Raw genomic sequence first — 19,740 nt, forward strand, 5'->3', positions numbered from 1 at the left:
AAAAAGGATTGGATCCTTGTTTTGGCAAATAATCTATTTTTTAAAATAAAATCTATAGTCCAGAAATTTTACTCTGCATGTGTGTGTGTCTATGTCTCTGTTTGTATGCATGCACATATATATTAATAATTGAAGTACATATAAAGTGTTTTAAGAAACTACCATATAGCAATATAATTTAAATAAATACTTCAGTCAGATTCAATTGATTCCTATATAATTAAAGCAGTAGTCTATTCAATCTACTTAAGAGCCTGTAGTACAGTGGATTAAGCACTGTTATTAACATCTGCTGCTTGCAATTACTGCAAGTTCAAATCTCACCGGGCTCAAGGTTGACTCAGCCTTCCATCCTTTCAAAGGTAGGTGAAATGAGGACCCAGATTGTGGGGGCAATAAACTGACTTTGTATAAATATACAAAAGTATAAAGGCTATTGCTTAATGCATTGTAAGCCGCCCTGAGTCTCTGGAGAAGGGCGGCATATAAATTAAAGCAAAAAAAAAATAAAATAAAAAAAATAAAAAAAAATCTTGTAATTTCTACAGTCAATTTTTTTTAAAAAAAATGAGCATCAATATTTGGAACTGAATTGTGAAATTCAGAATTACTTTCAGAACAGCAACAGTTCAGTTACTTCATGTATCCTATTTATGCTGAATTATCAGACAGTCATAAACAAATTCAGGAGTATCATTAAGTTGTGTCAAATTTTACTTGTGATGCATAAAGGCACATGCCATATGAAATCTAAAAATGAACACCAATAACTTTATTTTAATCAATGTGACTTAAAGTACCTTATTTTACCCGCAGGGCAAAATAATAAATTACTTACGAACTGGTAAAGTCTGAAATATCTCAATTTTACTATATTCTCCTTGCCCTTTTCCATTTACAGCAGCAACTTTTATTTCATATGTTGTATTTGGTTCCAGATTGCTGAGAATAACCATAGCTAAGAGAAAATAAAGAAAAGCTTTATTTAAAAAAAAAGAATATTTTATGTGAAAAGGGACACATTTGGTTGTAACAGTTCTGCTTCATTTATTTCACAAGGTTAACATTGAGATTAGATACATTCATTTTTATTTGGAAGAAAAAAATAGTTGTTCATAAGATATGTTGGGTTCACAAGAAGGTGTAAATAATGTATCCAGTTGTAACTACAAGCTATTTAACAAATATAAAGTGCAAACATACTGTTATCCAGTTCCTTAGTTAATACACATATAAGTGACAGGAAATGCATAATACCTTGGTATTACTCCAGAAGTATTCAATACCTAGGTAAATATGGCTGTGCTATTTATAACTACATTAAGAAGAAACTATGGGTGAATTAATATTCTTGGTTTGAAATGAGTGACTATTTCATGACTGTTAAAATCTTGAGAAGGGATAGAGAGGTATATAGATAGTAATTTACTCTGCTCCTCATTTACTCTGCCTAATCTTTGTCTATGAGATTGATAAACTCAGGGTCTTCATTCTGTATTTGTCTGCAGATACATAGACATGGAGCTCTTGCTCTCTGACTCTCATCCTAGTAGGATGGATGTAGCACAGGATTTGAGATGCTGCATAAGATGCAGTTCATTAGGTGCTAGGCTTCCCTTATCCCTATCATGTATTTCATTCAATGATTTATTTCTTCACTGCTTTTGCTGAGGTTCAGTTCCCACTCTCAGGTATGCTCATAGGTTTACAAATGGTTTGCCCCCCAAGAGAGTACAACTGGGTGGTAAAAGAAAAGAAATATAGAAAGTAGTTAAGCTTGTATAACAATCTGCTTATCACACTGAAGACTCATTAAGTTTATCTAACATTATACTTTGAGAAAAGAGATGCTGAAAAAAGTATCACAGTATTGTTCTAAACTTAGATCAACATTTATTTCCATTTCTCTGTCCAAGAAAATCTTTTTTAAAAAGTAATAATTGTGGGACCTGGGAGAACATAGCATTGGAAAATTTGACTGGAAATATAGCATAAATTTAACTCTGCCACTGTTTACATCTACCATCAATCCGGGACATATTATATTTTTCTATAATTCTATTGGCACCTGACTGGAATAAGAACAACTGATATTTATGTTTTGTAATGTGCTTGCAGCTGCACATATTCTACTAAAATATTTCATGTGTCTTATGTAAAGTCATGTATAATTTATATTCTATTTCTGTCAAAATAACAACAAATAAATAACCACTAAGGGAAAAAGGAAGAAACAACTCCTCTGGTAGTGAGATTACAAAAGCAGATATTTATAAAAATAAGAATGCAGATTTGTAAACAGGAACAACTCAAAAGACATGCCATTTTTACAGATATTGATCACAAAAATTATGGATGTCTAAGAACTATTTTTCTGGAAATCACCATATTAAAAGAGAAGGGGGGATAACTGTCCACAATTTTTACCTAGTGGTCAAAAAGTTATCAATATTCTTCCAAAGATAAAAATATACAATAATAAGCAATGAATAACAACTTCTGAAAATACTGCTGAATTTCAACAAGCAAACAAAAATTATTCATTTACAATATTAGTCAGTAAAAATGCTGTTAGTTATTACTGAGTAGAAGATATTCAAAATGTGCATTTAATTGATTAAAAATGAAAAAAAATGGTTTCTAAACAAAGACCATGTTTATTTTTCAGTACCATCTAGAGTAGTAGTTCTTAATTATGACTTTAACACTGTCCAGTGGGCCATCCCAATGCTAAGGGAGCTGCTGCTGCTGCTGCATCAGGGCTATTGTAGCTCTGAACTTCTAGTGAATCTGCTCATCTTCTAACATGTCTGAAAATGTGTCAGTCAGGAGCATAACAGTATTATCTGTCAAAAAAATAATCAACCAGACAACTATAATCTCTTTAATTTTATAGTGAATGGTACCCTGCCATCTAAGGTTAGGAAAAGTGTTGAAATGCAATTGAATAGCTGAAGACTAAGAGGAAGAATTTTGGCATTCCCCAATCATAATTTGAAAATCTAAAGAACTTGTCTGAATGCCAAGCGTTCAGGAATTTCCTAGAATTTTTGATTTTGGCTTGGTCTAAAATGCTAATACTTTTCCAATTGAAACTGTAGTTGAGTCTGTTCAAGTAGTGAGATTAAGGATTTTTTTGTCATTCTTCTAATAGCTAAGTGGGGTTCCTGGATGTGTTATGATAGTCTTCTGTCTATCAGTCCTACATAGTGCTGTTGCAATCCTTGCACTGCAAGTTACAGATGACTCCTGGTCCCCCCCGCCCCTTGGGCTACTGAGTCTTTTAATTTGTTTAAAATGTTTTGGAGGACTTTAGTTGGTTTGTATGCTACAGTGTGATCCTACATGATTATAGCAATCTGTTGGACATTTCTAAGATATTTTTGATGTATAAGAGTGTAATCCTTTTTACAGATTGCATTGGTTGCACTGTAGTGGGTTGTGTAGTCAAGCATTTTTTGATAAAGTACAAGTTTACAACATTATGTTGTAAGATGTTGTATAAGTGATCTGTTTCCTATTTCTGTTGTTCCAGAGTGCTTGTGCTCATTTGAATAGCATTCTTACATATGTCCTCTTCTGGGGGGATAAATAGTTAGCTTGGAAGTGGAGCACTTGGTTAGCATGGATTGCTTTCCAATAGTCTTGGGTTTGTGGTTGCCATTGTTTCCTCTACTGTTGAGGATATCCAGGAAGAGGAAGTTTGCTGTTGTTTTCTTCTTGTGCATTTTACACCTTCAAATATTTCATTGTTTCATTGGTCTTCTTGACTTATTACTTTGCTATGACAAAGGTACTGTTGACATACCAGAATCATACTTTTGATTGTGTGTGTCGGAATGATGTAGCTTTTAGAAACTGTATCATGTCTCTGCTATCAAACTGGAAATTAATGATCTCACTCTCATTTATTACACTTATTGTAATACACTGCTCAATTTGATTAGACACATAGAATCATAAAAATCATTTTATCTCTACAAGCTTGGGCACCAGATTTCTATCATCGGATACTGCTTCAATGGATGAAATATGAAAAAATGGTACAAAATATTACTATTATCAATTTATATTAATTTGTCCATTTTACAAATATAAAATGTTAAAATCTTAGAAATTCCCAATATTTCTTGAATCAACTTTCTCAAGCTCATTTTTTAAAACACTGCGTATTTCTATATGTAATTGACATGGTAGTTATCATACCATTCTTTCAGGGCAAAGTTCTGTGAAGTTTATCCTCTTTCTCACATCCAGACATTGTATGAAGTATAGAATTTTAGGCATTTTTTAAAATATTGTAGCCTCAGAAATTAGACTGGCACCTTCCAGAATGCCATTAAGACTGAACTATTTTGAGAGACCTTTAATGGACTGTTGTTTATTTGGTAACTGGTTTATTGTGGTTGGTCTTTATTCCTATGCCCTACTTATCATTGATTTTGTGTTATTTTTGTATATATATATAGTTGTTTATGGTTGTCTTATTGATATAAGCTTCAGGGAGTCAGTAAATTTGATGATATATAAGATCATTTAATCAATGAATGAAGATCCTAATTGTTTTTCACAAGTCTGAGGATGTTTTGAAATGGGGAGCTTTCTCTACTTGCGCTAAATCCTTATGAGTAATACAACGCTGGAAAATCAATATTTTAAATGACAGGTATTCTAAATGGAGGCATGCATTGGTTAAAATATTGGAATAGGATTGGGAGACTTTTTATCTACATCATAAATTGGGTACTTTGTCAGATTCCCTTTTTAATATTATTCTATTCGTTTATACAGGACAAAAATCCACTTGTCTTCACTTGATTTAGTACCACTGCAAATAAGTACAAAAAAAGAAAGCCCAGTCAATATTCCAACATATATTTTTAAATTCTGCATTACATGAGATGGAATATATATTCACCTTTTTTTTTTTTTTTTTTTGCAAAGTCATTTTGCACATATCCGATAACATTTCTTGAAACAGAGTCTGGCTAATTATTTCTAGGAGTTGAATGAAATAGTGTATGTAATAGTGTATGTAATAATGAAGAGTGTTCACACATAGCATGGAAATGTTTGTAAATTTAAAATATCTTTTCATTAATGACACTATGGAAGGAACATCTAGGATCTGAAGGGATACTTTGTTTTTGACCTTAAAAGGAAAAATGAAAAGTAGAATTATAGTCTACTGTGTCTATAGAATTCCTCCTGTTGAAAAGAATTTGAAAATGACATTCCAGGAAAAAAACTAATTGTTCCTAAAATATATAAATGTATTGAAACTGACTAATTATTTTAAGAGTGATCCTTTTTTTTTTTTCTTATTGCATACTTACTCTGAACTGCATGTGAAAGAACAACTTTCCATGTTTCTGAAGTGACTTCTTTTACATCCACTTGGTAATGATGAATCGGGACACCTCCATGAGAATCTGGTTTATTAAAAGATACTTTAGCAAAAGTCTGTGATACATCTACAATTTTCACTCCATGTGGACTGGATGGTACATCTGGGGAAAAATTAAGGAACATATAGTAAAATTAGACAATACATGAAACAATAAAGAGTAAGTTATTTTATTACATGGTGAAAATATTAACAGTATTAAATAAGCAAAACTGATCAGTACATTGAACAGTTGAAAATGGGGTCTGTAGGAAAGTTAGCTTTTTTTGAGGCTAAAATCCTTTGGATAGAAGTTTAATGCAAAACTGTATGCTAAGATTTATATATCTAGGTTCAACTTTATGTTACCATTTAAATAAATAAAATGCATACATTTACTTTTTATTAATGCAAACTCTTCTAAATTTAAGGTGTTTTTTTTTTTTACATTTTATTTAATTTTTCCTAGGTAAGTGTTGCAGCAAATTCATTCATTTTGGTCCTTTAAATTATATTTAAGAAAGTCAAGTAAATACGATTAAAATCATAGAAGTTTACACTATAAAAGATTTACAGGAAAAAAATTACAATAAAACACTAAAACTATATTTAATTTGGTATTTTTAGTATACTTTGAAAATCAAAGTATACTAAACTCATTTTTATTGTCATAGAATGTTTTAGGATTTTTGGAAATTTTGGAAGATGAAACAGACATGGGAAAACAATGGAAATCTTCCAAAACATCTCTGAACTCAAAATGAGGTTCTAAACTTGAATTAATATGCTAAAGAACTCCATCGGATAGATGGTAATTTATTGAAATAGATCAAAGAAAGATGGAGGAATATACAGAAATACTATACAGTAAATGTCAACATCCAAGAAACCTTAGAAGATATTCCCTACTTACAAGAATCTCTAGTATTAAAAGATTAGAAGTTAAATCAGCTCTTAACTGATTACTAATTCTGAAGTATAATCAGTGAACCTCTACAGTAGGAGGAGGTCAAGTATACTACCAATACCAAATAAAAGAGTATACAAATTATTATTATTATTAAAATAATGATACACGTATTTTTATTTTATAGAACTGTTATTAAAACAATACAGTCTTGAAATAATGCAACTATTAAAAATAATGAACTATTCTCAATCAGAGTGAGGGCTCAATTAAGCCATGTCTGCAAGATAACCAATAAACCTCTGAAGACCCTGGAAGAACCACTCACTGCTTCATTGTTCAACTATTGACAACTTGTAGTGTTCCTCACATCTAACATGTCATTTCAACCCATTGGTTCTGGACTTGATCCATAATGCAGTAAAATATATGTCCATTCTACAGACAACTGTATGACAACTCTTCAGTATTTGAAGAGGCAATCATATATTACCTATGCCATATTTGCCTAGATACTGTAGCATTTCCTTGTAGACTTCATCATTTTAATAATCCATCTCTTAACTTGCTCCAATTTATATAGCTAGTTCATCTTTAATTTGTGGTCAACAGGGACATATAGTTCCCTTTTACATGTACTACTATCAAGCCCATTATCTCATATTCTACGTGTTTGCCATATATCAGGGGTGTCAAACTCACTCGCAGGTCAAATGCATCATGTGCTGTCCCTGTCCCTGCCTGGTTTAGTGAAGGGGGAAAAAGTCCTGATACGTCATGTGACGCTGATGTGACAACGCAAGTTCAACGCCCCTGCCATATATTGTTACTACCTTGATCGAAATATACCATGTAACTTTAATTTTTTTTTTCTCTTAAATTCAACTTCTTTCTTAAACCTATTCTCAAATAAGATAGGGACTTAGGTCTTTTATTTAAAGTATTAGTCACCCCTCCAAATTTATGTCATGTACAAACTTCAGAAGAGTCCCCTCAATTGCCTATCCAAGTCATTGATCAAACAAACAAACAAAAAAAGGAACTGTTGCATGGAGTTTATGGCAGAGACCTACAGATTTAGTACTTTTCTCCAAGATGAAGTGGAACCATTAACTAGCATGCTTTGAGTGAGATCATTCCACAAATCTATCTTATAGTGTTAACATCTAGGTCCACTTTATTATTTTATGAAGAAAAATATTGTGTTGTACTTTTCAAAGACTTTATTGAGGTCCAGGTATACCACATCTATAATATTCTTCCTATCTATCTCCTAATGTGTCAAAGAAGGAAATAGGTTTAGCCTAGCATCATCTGTTTATGACAAATGTGTGAGCCTTCTTTTAGTCATAGTATGTCTATACAAGTTCTATACAAGTTCTCACAAAAAAATTTTTTACAGCCAGTTTGATGACATTAGGCAATATAGATGTTAGGCTGAAAAATCTGTAGTTTCCTGGCTCCTCCACATTTCCTTTTTTGAAGATGGGAAGATATTTGTTCTCTTCCTGTTTTTTTGAAATCTCATGAATCTTTCATGATTTCCCAAAGATGGTTCTGTGATCGTCTCTACTACTTCCTCCAATAATCTGGGATCCTGAATTCCTTTAAATTAGTCCAATTAATTAACCCCTTGCACCCTAAGAGGCCGCGTCGTGCCTTTGCGGCCCTTGACTCGGCGCCGATCTCAATTGGCTCCTTGGTTCTCCGAGGAGCTGAGAGAGTTGAAGCACCAGAAAAGACACCTGGAGAGTGGTTGGAGGGCCAGCCGTTCCAAATCTGACCGAGCACTGGTGAGGTCTCATATTAAGATCTACCTAGTGGCGATCAAAGTGGCAAAATTTAATTATTTTTCCGCTCTGATTGGGTCTGCGGATAACCGCTCAGCTGCCCTGTTTAGAGTGACCCACTCCCTTCTCCATACGGGAGCGCAAGAAGACCCCTTGCAGGGTAGGGCTGAGGACTTTGTGCAATATCTGCACGACAAAATCACTCAGATTCGAGAGGGCTTAGACTCCGACTGGATGGGTTCAGATGGGATGATGGAGGTAGGTTTTGAAAATGTTAGCTGGGAGGAGTTTGACCTTATGACTCTGGAGGAAGTGGACAGTGTCTTGGGTAGGCTGAATGCGACCATATGTTTGCTAGACCCGTGTCCCTCCTGGTTGGTGCTGGCTTCCCGGGAGGTTACACGAGACTGGCTCCAGGGGATTGTTAACGCTTCTTTGAGTGAGGGTTTCTTTCCCGTCGCTTTGAAAGAGGAGGTGGTGAGGCCCCTCCTCAAGAAGCCTTCCCTGGACCCGGCTGTTTTGTCAAATTATCGTCCTGTCTCCAACCTTCATTTTGTGGTGAAGGTTGTTGAGAGTGTGGTGGCACGACAGCTTCCTCAGCACCTGGATGAAGTGGATTATCTGGATCTGTTCCAGTCAGGTTTCAGGCCTGGGTATAGCACGGAAACGACATTGGTCGCATTGGTCGATGATCTCTGGAGGGCTCGGGACAGGGGCTGTTCTTCTGTCCTGGTCCTGGTCAGCGGCTTTTGATACCATCAACCATGGTATCATGCTGCGCCGGCTGGAGGGGTTAGGAGTGGGGGGCACCGTTATGCGGTGGTTCGCCTCCTTCCTCTCCTGCCGTATGCAGTCTGTGTTGGCAGGGGGGCAGAGGTCAACCCCAAGGTGCCTAGTCTGTGTGGTGCCACAGGGGTCAGTCCTCTCACCCCTCCTGTTCAACGTTTATGTGAAGCCACTGGGTGAGATCATCAGTGGCTTCGGGGTGGATTTCCATCAGTATGCTGATGACACTCAGCTGTACATTTCCACCCCAGGCCACCCCAATGATGCCTTTGAAGTGATGTCCCGGTGCCTGGAAGCCGTACGGATCTGGATGGGGAGGAACAAGCTCAGACTTAACCTTTCCAAGACCGAGAGGCTGTGGTTTCCGGTGTCACGTCATAGTCAGTTGACCCATCACTGACTATTTGGGGTGAGATCTTGACCCCCTCAGATAGGGCTCGCAACTTGGGTGTCCTCCTGGACTCGCAGCTGTCCTTAGAAGACCATCTGACGGCTGTGGCCAGGGGGGCTTTTTATCAGGTTCGCCTGATTTACCAGTTGCGTCCCTTTCTGGATCAGGACTTCTTACGCACAGTCACTCACACCCTCATCACTTCCCATCTTGACTATTGTAACACTCTCTACATGGGGCTCCCCTTGAAGAGCACCCAGAGGCTCCAACTGGTCCAGAATGAGGCCGCACGGGTAATTATGGGAGCGACCCACTGCTGCCATGTAACACTGCTCCTGCGTGAGCTGCACTGGCTCCCGGTGGTCTTCCGGGTGCGATTCAAGGTGTTGGTTGCCACCTTTAAAGCGCTCCATGGCATGGGCCCTGGGTATCTACTAGACCGCCTCCTGCCACCGATAGCCTCCCATTGACTGGTACGCTCCCACAGAGAGGGGCTCCTCCGGGTGCCGTCAGCTAGATAATGCCAGCTGACAACCCCCAGGGGGAGAGCATTCTCTGTGGGGGCCCCTACAATCTGGAATGAGCTGCCCCCGGAGATTCATAGGATTACCAAGCTGCGTACCTTTCGCCGTGCCCTAAAAACATTACTATTCCAACAAGCAGGGCTGGCCTAAATAATAATAATATTTTTACTATTTTTAATGGGTTGTTTTATTAGAATTTTCGGCCAATTGATTTAATTGTTTTAACTTGTTTTTAATTTTTCTATTGGCATGGTTTTATTTCTGGCTGTACACCACCCTGAGTCCTTCAGGAGAAGGGCGGTATAGAAATTTAATAAAATAAAATAAAATAATCTATATGGCATTTGAGTCTTGAATTCATTTAAATTTATTATCTCTTAACTACGTTCTCTTTGTCTATAATAAAGTTAAGAAAATTCTTCCTTCCTGTCACCCATTACCAATTTATCACTTTTCTCCTGCAATAAACCTTCTTTATTTTCCTTTTCATATCCAACAGAATCCTTTATTTTTTATTGTTTATCTGTCACAAGCTCTTCACCTTACACTAAATTTTAACCTTTCTGACAGAGTTTATATAATTTCTGGAATCTATTTTGAATTCCTCTTTGGTTATGTTCCTCTTCTGTTTCTTGTTCATGTCCCTTTTCTCTTCAGCAGTTTAGTGAGTTCTGCATATATCCATGCTACCTTTTTTATTCCTTTGGTTTTTTTTCTTCCCACGTGATGTAATTGTAATTTAAGTATCCTGTTTTATAGGATTTCTCATCCTTCCTGGACATTTTTCTTCATTAGGATTTAAGCTGAAGCAACTTTTCTGGAATTTCATCAAAAAATTCCTCTGAAGCCCTGAGTCTTCTTGCTTTCTGATATTATAGAACAAGGGAGACATGAAAGCAGTGTCTCCGAAGACTGCATTAGTTTTCACAATCAAACACCCCATAGGCAACAGCGTTGTCACCAGGAAATCCTTTCAAACCAAAAGCATCTTCAGTTAGCTTTGTAAGTATTTTTGACATGAATAAAGACAGCTCATAGATTAAAAGATAATATGATCACTTTTTTCATGTTTGAATCAGGTTGACTGAATCAGGTTGGCGAGTTTTAGATCCCAGGTAGCAGATCTCCTGTTCTTTCTTTTATCTTCAGTAAGAAGAATAAGAACCTGGATCTCTGACTCTTAACAGATGTCAAAATAATAAATGTTCTCCAATGTAACTATTATATACCTCTTTGAAAACTACTAATCTGAAGCAGAAAGGCTTTATTCATATTTCTGGACTGTCCAGATTCTGGACTGTCCAATTCTCTGTAACTGTATTCTCTTACAATAAATTCACTTTTGTTTCTCTGAATCCTTTTACAACTTTAAACAGATTTTCAGCCCATCGATTCTGAAATTTCTGAGCAAATAGGAGCATGTGGATGGGTAGCTTCATGTATGTGTAATATAGATATTCTGAGCCTGTTTATTAGATCAGTTCCTTTTCAGTAAACTAGTACTGTGCTCTGGTATTCCAGTAATGTGCTAATCATCATCCTGTAAGGTTTCAATGATGCTTCCACGTCAAATTTGTCTTTCTGAATTAGGAAATTCATTATTTTGTTTATTTTCCATATTCTGTGCATTTGATATTCTGAATATCATCTTGGTCCTCTTGTTGTAGCATCCTGTAACATATAATCATCTTTTTTCAGGAGTTCTTTTTGAAACTAAGACCATTGTTGTAGAATTCAATCTTTTGTTGGTCACACTATCTGAATAGCCAGTTGTTGATTCATGTTATATTTTTTCTGCCATCTCCTGTAACTGGGATTGTTCCCATCTCCTTCATTTGTTGCCCTTTTGTCTCATGGTCTCCATATATTTTTTCACTGTTTCCATGGCATTCATCCTCAAATGGATCAAAAAGAAAACATATGGTTGTTCGTGGCTTTAGTTGGTCTTGGTAACATCCTGTCACATCCTGCAGAAGGGCACCTGGAAGACAATACACCTCCTACAATGTCATATCAGTGTATTCGCAACCACTTGATTTCCCTCAGCAAGGAATCACCCACCACCACAACATTCTCTTTTTTCTCAAGGTTTATCATTGGTTTCTTCAGTCCATGGGGCCTTTCATTCAATTCCATTCATGTTTCAGATATGACCATGTGGAAGCACTTGCTCTTTGAAATAAGAACTAATAGGAATTATTATAGGGTCAGGTTTTCAATATCTACATTAAACTATGTGAAGACATCATCATGAACTGAGGAGCTGAATGCTATCAGCATGAGGCTGACACCCAGATCTATCTTTGTGACAGGTGTAGCTCCCTGAAATACCTGTGTGATTTCATAATAGCCATATGAAGAATAATAAATTGAAATTATATTTTAAAAAGGTGGATTAAAATGGTGGGCATTAAGGGGTATGCTGTCATGGATTTTATCTTTACCAACAAATAAAAGTTTGAGGATAAATAAGAATGCATAGTTAAAAGTTCTTGATTTCAAAAAGTTTACTTAAAAAACTCAAAGACATGGATATTTGAAAGGCTGATTTTAATAAACGAATAGAAATAGTGAGGAATATGCCTTGGGATTTATTCTTAAAGGAAAGATATCATGGTTGGCTTGGCCTTCTTGTAAGGAAAGTTAAGTATAATGCATTCTGCAACAATATCAATGAGGGAAAAAGACATCAAAAATACAATTTGAGTGGATATACAGAATAGATTCATGAAGGAGTTGAGATTAAAGACAATGTTTATTGGAATGGAAGGATAATCTAATTACCAAGATTGTTGACAAATCTTCAGCTCAGAAATGTAGGAATTAGGTCAGGAAGGCAAAGGTGGGGAAATGAGCTAAGAAGAGCAAGAGAAGCAAAGTCCAGCAAGATTTTCTTCAAATATACTAGCAGCAAGAAGAAAACAAATGAAGTAGTGAGATCATTGCTTACTTCAAATGGAAACATCTTAACAGAGCACCAAGAGAAAGCAGAAGAATTCAATTCCTTTTTTGCCTTTGTATTAACAGCCAGAAGAAGCAGTGATTTGATAGATCAGATTGTTAACAAATGGAACAGGAGAAGGTGCAAGTCAGTAAAAATGTGATAAGAAAAATTCTAGATAATTTGAATGTGTTCAAAACATTAGGTCCTGAGGAAACGTACATTGAAATACTGAAATGGCTGAATACCATTTCAGTCTGTCAATTATCTTTAAAGAACCTTGGAAAATTGGGAGATGCCAGGAAATTGGCAAACAGGATTCCCTTCTTCAAGAAAGGAGAAACAATTTTACTTCAACAGGAAGTATAATATAAATATTTGGAAAGTTTTTAAGAAGCTTCTGCATAGCCACATCTTGAGAATGATTTAATTGATTTCCCTGTAGGTCACAGAGAATTGTACTAATGATGTTCCACCATTCTCTAATTCTCTGGTGGTTTTCACTATTAGGTATCATAATGCCAGAGAGATGATAGATCTGCCTTTTCTGAATGGGATTACATTTCTCCAAAGAAGAAAGTACTCAGTTGGGAGGTACTTATAAACTCAAATCTTTCTTTGATTATCAAGATTGAGTCAACAGCCAAGAGTCCCTTTTATTAATTTTAGTTGATATAGTAACTATATTCCTTTCTAGAATAAATTAACTTTAAACCTTGTACACACATTTGTAACCTCTAAGAAGGCCTATGGCAAAGTAGTCCACATGAACCTGCATTTTTGTGGAGTTCATGAACTTCAATTGGGACAAAAAAGTAGGTCTTGGATAAACTTGGATAAACTCTTTCTTACTAAGATAATCTAAGTGATTCAACCACAGTTGGTATAGGTTTGTCTGATGGTGACATAGAATCAAGCGTCCTCTGTAAAAACCTAGTTTTTTTAAAAAAAAATGTTTAAAGTTTTAAAGTTAATTTATTCCCCAAGGAGCTGAAACACTTAAATTTTATTATCTTTTTAAAAAATTCTATAACTAGAGTTCTGAATTATTAGTTTTTAAAAAAATATTTTTACTAATTTCTTTTTAATTGTTTTATTGTATGGATTTATTTTTATCATAAACATAAAACAGATTAAAGTGTTCTGAAGCATACTAAAGTATGTAAATATATAAAAGTTGATTTTATAGATTGTGGATTATATTTTCTTTATTTGAAGGACACAGAAAACAGAGTGCAGAGACAAGAAAGGAAAGGAGAGAAGTGAATACTTCTTTTGCAGATACTGTAGCTATGATCTCCAAAATATGGAAGGTTGCACTTAGTTTGATATTTGGCCTTGTTGAGAAACTTTTAAAATCATGTTTTACATTCCTTTTATTTTAGTACACTAAAATAGGTGTCATTTCTTAAAGAATAGAAATGAATTTTTTAAATCATCCAAGACATTTATTTTTATATAAATAAATTACTTACCAGCCAAGGCTAGGATATATTCCTGATATCTTTTCCCTATTCTATTTGTGGCTGTACAGTTGTAATGTCCAAAGTCAATGTCTGATGTGGGAGCAATCTTTATAGAAAGGAGAGAGAGGGAGAAAGAGAAAGAGAGCGGGGGACAGAGAGCGAGACAGAAAGATGAGGGGACAGAGAGACAGAGAGAAGCATGCATCAGTTTTTATATAAAATTGACAGACCTGAATAACTGTACATATAATCTCTAAGTATAATCCATAATATTTTTTCATGTGACCAGCAACTTTGCAAATAATAAATAAGGATCATTAATCCTTACTACAATTGGTTGAATTCACTAGAGATGGGGGCCCATAGATGTGATACAAAAGTATCTGAAATAAATGATAACTGGTAAAATATATGCCTGAATTTTTAATAAATAATATTAATATATTTATGATGGTGAGAGAAAAATATCTTGAACAAAGAAAGTACAAAGTTATCACTGGAAGCTTACCTCTAATATCAATTTGTTTTCACTACTATGAGTCTTTAAAGGAGTTGTATTTTCTATAGGTAAAACCAATTTTCCTTTTCTCCACTGGATAGATGCTGCTGGATTAGACAGAACATCGCAACTTATGTTGATGGGATTTCCTTCCCAAGAATAATAAATTGTTTGATTTGACACAAAGATTGGAGCATCTGCAACACATATTTATAAAAGCATATTATTGCTTTGCCTTAATTTAACATTACATAGATTGGTTTAATAAAGACATGTCAATTGCTTAGATTTATCAAAATACTGTTTTAAATGTTTAAAATGTTACACACATCCTAATAATACATGAAATATAACCAAAAGTTTCAATTATAATTTGCTCTTTGAAATTATTACTTTTATAATATAATAAAATAAATTATTTTCAGATGGACAAAATCCTATTTATAATGGTGTAAACTATTCAGATTAGCAATATTTTAACTGTGAATAAAATGAATAGCAATTAAAGCACTTCATTATGCATTTTCCACAATTAAACATGTTCTGGGAGCAATTATTAATGCATAAGAGCATCTATTTGGCTCACACACACCAAAACCATGACAAGGCAGGCTGGTTTTTTTTTTTTCAGGAATACTTTCTACAACATATTTGTCTCTTATTTTGTTAAACTTTCAGAGGGCATGTAAGTATTTTGTTTATTTTCACTGTCAATGACTGCTATTTTTTTACAGCATTTCAGATGCTGATTCTTTCTAGTGCAGTTATTTATATACTTAGAAATTTTGTGAATTATGGAACTGTTGATGATGCAAAAAATAAAATAAATGAAATAAAAGGTAAAATAAAATAATCAGAATAATAAAGACAAAAGCAACCCAGAAGGAACATACACAAAGATGGAATACAGATTGTGATTAATTTTCACTACCTAGTATGAGTTGAATTCATCCTAGAACCAAACTTTCAGTGCTTCTACAGGAAACATATTTGAAAATATGGAGCCAACTATGATGCCAATGTGCTTACAGTCAAGTTCCCAAAATAATTGACAATGCTAAATTTGTATTGTTTAAAGACTGTTTATAGGTTGGAAAATCTATAAAGAAATGTTTTGAAATAATTATAACACAGGATAGTGTAGGGATTTTGACATTTAAATTAAGTGGAAAAAATGTCCATGAACAGACTACCTCATACCTGTTATGTCCAATCATAATGACTTGTTAAAGGGATAGTGAAGTAAATAATACAACAAAAAAGCATCAATAATAATTCCACTGACTTTTCTGCATAGACCTTTTCCTCTAATCAACCTTCTAAAATTTGAAAAGAAAATGAAATAAAAGTACAAAATTATGTATTAACACCTGAAGTTGATCTTCATAATCCTTATGTAAGATATCTAAATATGCTTGAATCCAATAAATAAAATAAAATAAGAGCTTAAGTCATTGAATCAAATGTACTATACTGAAGTACCAAGTTTAGCAACAAATTGAATTATTATAATTTTGGCATATAAGAACTATTATGACAGTTAAATTGCAGTGTTGTCATGGCTTCTAATATGACAAGTAGTTCAAAATGAGTACAAAATAAGCAAGGTCAAAATAGAAATACATGGTACATAATCATAGTTACAATGATAATATACCATATTGTTTATTTCTAGGCCACATATTGGAAAATAGGGGGAGGAAGGGAGGAAGTAATATCTTCACTCTTAATCAGGAGATGAAAACCATATTTTGAACTAGTTATACTTTCAAGATAACCTATTCTCCATTCAGAGCATTAATTACAGAAATTAAGCCATTCCATCCAGGAAAATTAATAGCTAATAACTGTGAACATGATCATTTAGGTGGCTAAACTCAATCTAGAAATAAATAAAGTCGACCATAACCTACTACTTGATAAAATAGAAAAATGTGGGTTAGACAACATCACCACCAGATAGATTTGTGGCTGATCAACCACACTCAACGTGAAGTCCTCAATGGAACTGCATCAACATGGAGGGAAGTATGCAGTGCGGTACCCCAAGGCTCTGTTTTAGCCCCAATTATTTTCAACATCTACATCAATGACTTGAACGAGGGGATAGATGGGGAAGTCATCAAATTTCAACACCAAGCAACAGGAATAGCCAACACTCCAGAAGATAGGCTTAAGATACAGAAGGATCTTGACAGACATGAACATTGGACACTATCTAACAAAATGAAATTCAATGGTGAAAAAAGTAAGGTTCTATATTTAGGCAAGCAAAACAACATGCACAGGTACAGTATAGGGGGTACCTCACTCCATAGTAGTAACTGTGAGAGAGATCTTGGAGTCCTAGTGGACAATCACTTAAATATGAGCCAGCAGTGTGCTGCAGCTGCCAAAAAAGTCAGAACTGTTCTAGGCTGCATAAACAGAGGGATAGAATCAAGATCCCTTGAAGTGTTAATACCACTTTAAAATGCCTTGGTAAGGCCACACTTGGAATACTGCATCCAATTTTGGTTGCCATGATGTAAAAAAAAAATGTTGAGACTCTAGAAAGAATGCAGAGGAGAGCAACAAAGATGATTAGGGGACTGAAGGCTAAAACATATAAAAAATGGTTGCTGGAACTGGGTATGTCTAGTCTGAGGAAAAGAAGGACTCGAGGTGACATGATAGCAGTATTCTAATATCTAGGGGTTGCCACAAAGAAGAGGGAGTCAAACTATTTTCCCAAGCACCTGAAGGAAGGATAAGAAGCAATGGATGGAAAGTAATCGAGGAGAGAACCAACCTAGAACTAAGGAGAAATTTCCTGACAGAATAATTAATCAGTGGAACAATTTGCCTCCAGAAGTTGTGAATGCTCCAAAACTGGAAATTTTTAAGATGTTGGATAACCATTTGTCTGAAGTGGTGTAGGATTTCCTGCCTAAGCAGGGGGTTGGACTAGAAGACCTCCAAGGTCCCTCCCAACTCTGTTATTCTAGAACATGCTGAATATATATTCTTTCCATTTTGTTTGAATTATCTTCAGATTATTGCACTGTTTCATCTCAGTTCATAACTGATTCCAGTAATCAAGGTGACAAGACTCTTATTTCAGCTTAATAAAATATGAAGGACAATATGAGACTAAAGCTATGTGGTCTAGTGATTAAGGCACTAGGGTAAAAAGAGGGAGATTATGAGTTCAAGTCCCATCTTGGCCATAAAAGCCAGCAGGGTTATTTTGTGGCAGTTATTCTGTCTCAGTCCAACCCACTTCACAAGATTGTTGTTGTGGGAAAATAGGAGGAAAATGTGTTGAATGGGTTCACTGCCTTGAGTTGTTTGTAAATATAATAAAGTTGGGATTCAAATAAATAAATAAGACTTGAAATGCTAGTCTGTAGATATCAAATTTTTACTGAGCAGAACCATGCACCTATCTCCAACACTATTTTTTGGATTTGGTATTGTTCAAGGGAACAAAATCATAGAGAACAATCTGCTCATAAATGTAAAATAGTATAAGAAGAAATTATACAATAATATAAGAAGAAGAAAAATTGAAAATGACGTTCTCAAACCCAAAATCTCTATTCAATGATACATATTCAAATTTCCCAATATACTTTTTAAATGCAGAGCTCCAAGATGGGTACAAAATGCTTGGAATGATCTGACCAACATTGACTAAAAAGGAGCAACAGTTATTTTTTTAATTGATTTTGATCTTATGTTTCTGTCAATAGAGCAATGATTGCATTTGCTTTTTTTAAGCTAGATCATGTTTCAGTTATAATCTATAAGACATTTGGATAGTTTTTCACTATACTGTTGCCATAAGGTTTCTCTCATCATAATCACTTAATTTTGAAATTATTTGGGTAGTTTCTCCCACTTATTATACCTTATCAAAACTTGGGATGCTGTCTTCTCCTACTCACCATTGTCTGTTTCATATATAATGTCAGTTAAAATATGTTGAACAGCAATGGATATCTCACAAAACCTTGGTGTGCAACCAAGCACATCTCTCAAGTTTGTTGCAGAACCACTGATGTCATACTTGTTGAATATTTATTTATTTAATTTTTATACCGATATAAGAAGAATATCACTCTTCTACTGGCTATACATCTATCTAATGACATACTAATAGAGCCATCATTTGGACATTGTTTTCCGCTTTGTTTCACTCGAGTTGTCACCAAGTGCTTGTTTCATTCCCACTGTTAACTAGTGACTCTATCAAAAAGTATCACATTTGCTTGACATCATTTATTTTTGATAAATTAATTCCTGCTGTTTTCTGCCAAACAACACATACTTTTCCAATGTTCAGAAATTGCTACCTTGTTTAATATTTTGTCTAATATTAAATCAGTTCACCAATCTGTAATTACTTTGACTCAATTTCCCCATTTTTGCAAACAAAATTATTTGCCTCCTAGCATTGGGTTCATCTTTCATTTTTCAAAAAGTTTGGATAATATTTGTAAACTCTTACTTTTTGTATTATTATTGACAAAAAGTGTCTCAATACTCTAAATAGCTCTCTGAGTTTTGTTTTCAGTACTATGTTTCACACTATTTTCCGGTCTCTTGTTTGCCTCCCTTGCAAGATTCAGTTTAAAGCCTGCAGATCAGGTTTGCAAGACACCTTCCAAACCTTTTCTATAGGGCTTATAAGATCTTGTCAGCCTTTTGCCAAGAGTTCAGTAATGTATTTTACTTGGATTATTTTAATAATTGTATGTAGTATGATAAAAGATTTGCATTTACCTAAATATAATATTTATAGTAGAACTGTGCAAATAATTTACATGAAGAATTTCACAAAGTGTGTTAGTATCCTCAAATGTTAAAGCATCCTAGCGTTTGGAAGGCTTCTGTAACTTCATTGAGGATTGCCCTTGAGGTAAAGGGCAAAATAGCTTTCAAAACAGCATGACTTTAATTCACCAAGGAGGAATGCTTCACTTAAACTATAAGATTAGTGAAGCATACTGTTTTAAAAAGTACTACCCTTAATTGGACTTCTTTGTCAACTAGCATTCAGGGTAGA

At 34.7% G+C, this 19,740-nt stretch overlaps 1 protein-coding gene across 1 annotated transcript in view; it reads right to left on the bottom strand.

Moving 5' to 3' along the window:
- The window catches only part of NCAM2 (neural cell adhesion molecule 2), a 123,917-nt gene that overhangs the window by 38,040 nt on the left and 66,137 nt on the right, over window positions 1–19,740 (bottom strand). The window contains exons 11-14 of the mRNA XM_070943633.1: window positions 14,700–14,887; window positions 14,201–14,297; window positions 5,337–5,510; window positions 839–958 (exon numbers count right to left, since the gene is read on the bottom strand). Of these exons, the coding sequence (XP_070799734.1) occupies window positions 839–958; window positions 5,337–5,510; window positions 14,201–14,297; window positions 14,700–14,887 (579 nt within the window). The remainder of the gene's footprint in view (window positions 1–838; window positions 959–5,336; window positions 5,511–14,200; window positions 14,298–14,699; window positions 14,888–19,740) is intronic.

This window comes from Pituophis catenifer, unplaced genomic scaffold (assembly GCF_029215685.1).
Source record: "Pituophis catenifer annectens isolate HBS135680 unplaced genomic scaffold, rPitCat1.0.hap2 SCAF_4, whole genome shotgun sequence".
NCBI lineage: Eukaryota > Metazoa > Chordata > Lepidosauria > Squamata > Colubridae > Pituophis > Pituophis catenifer.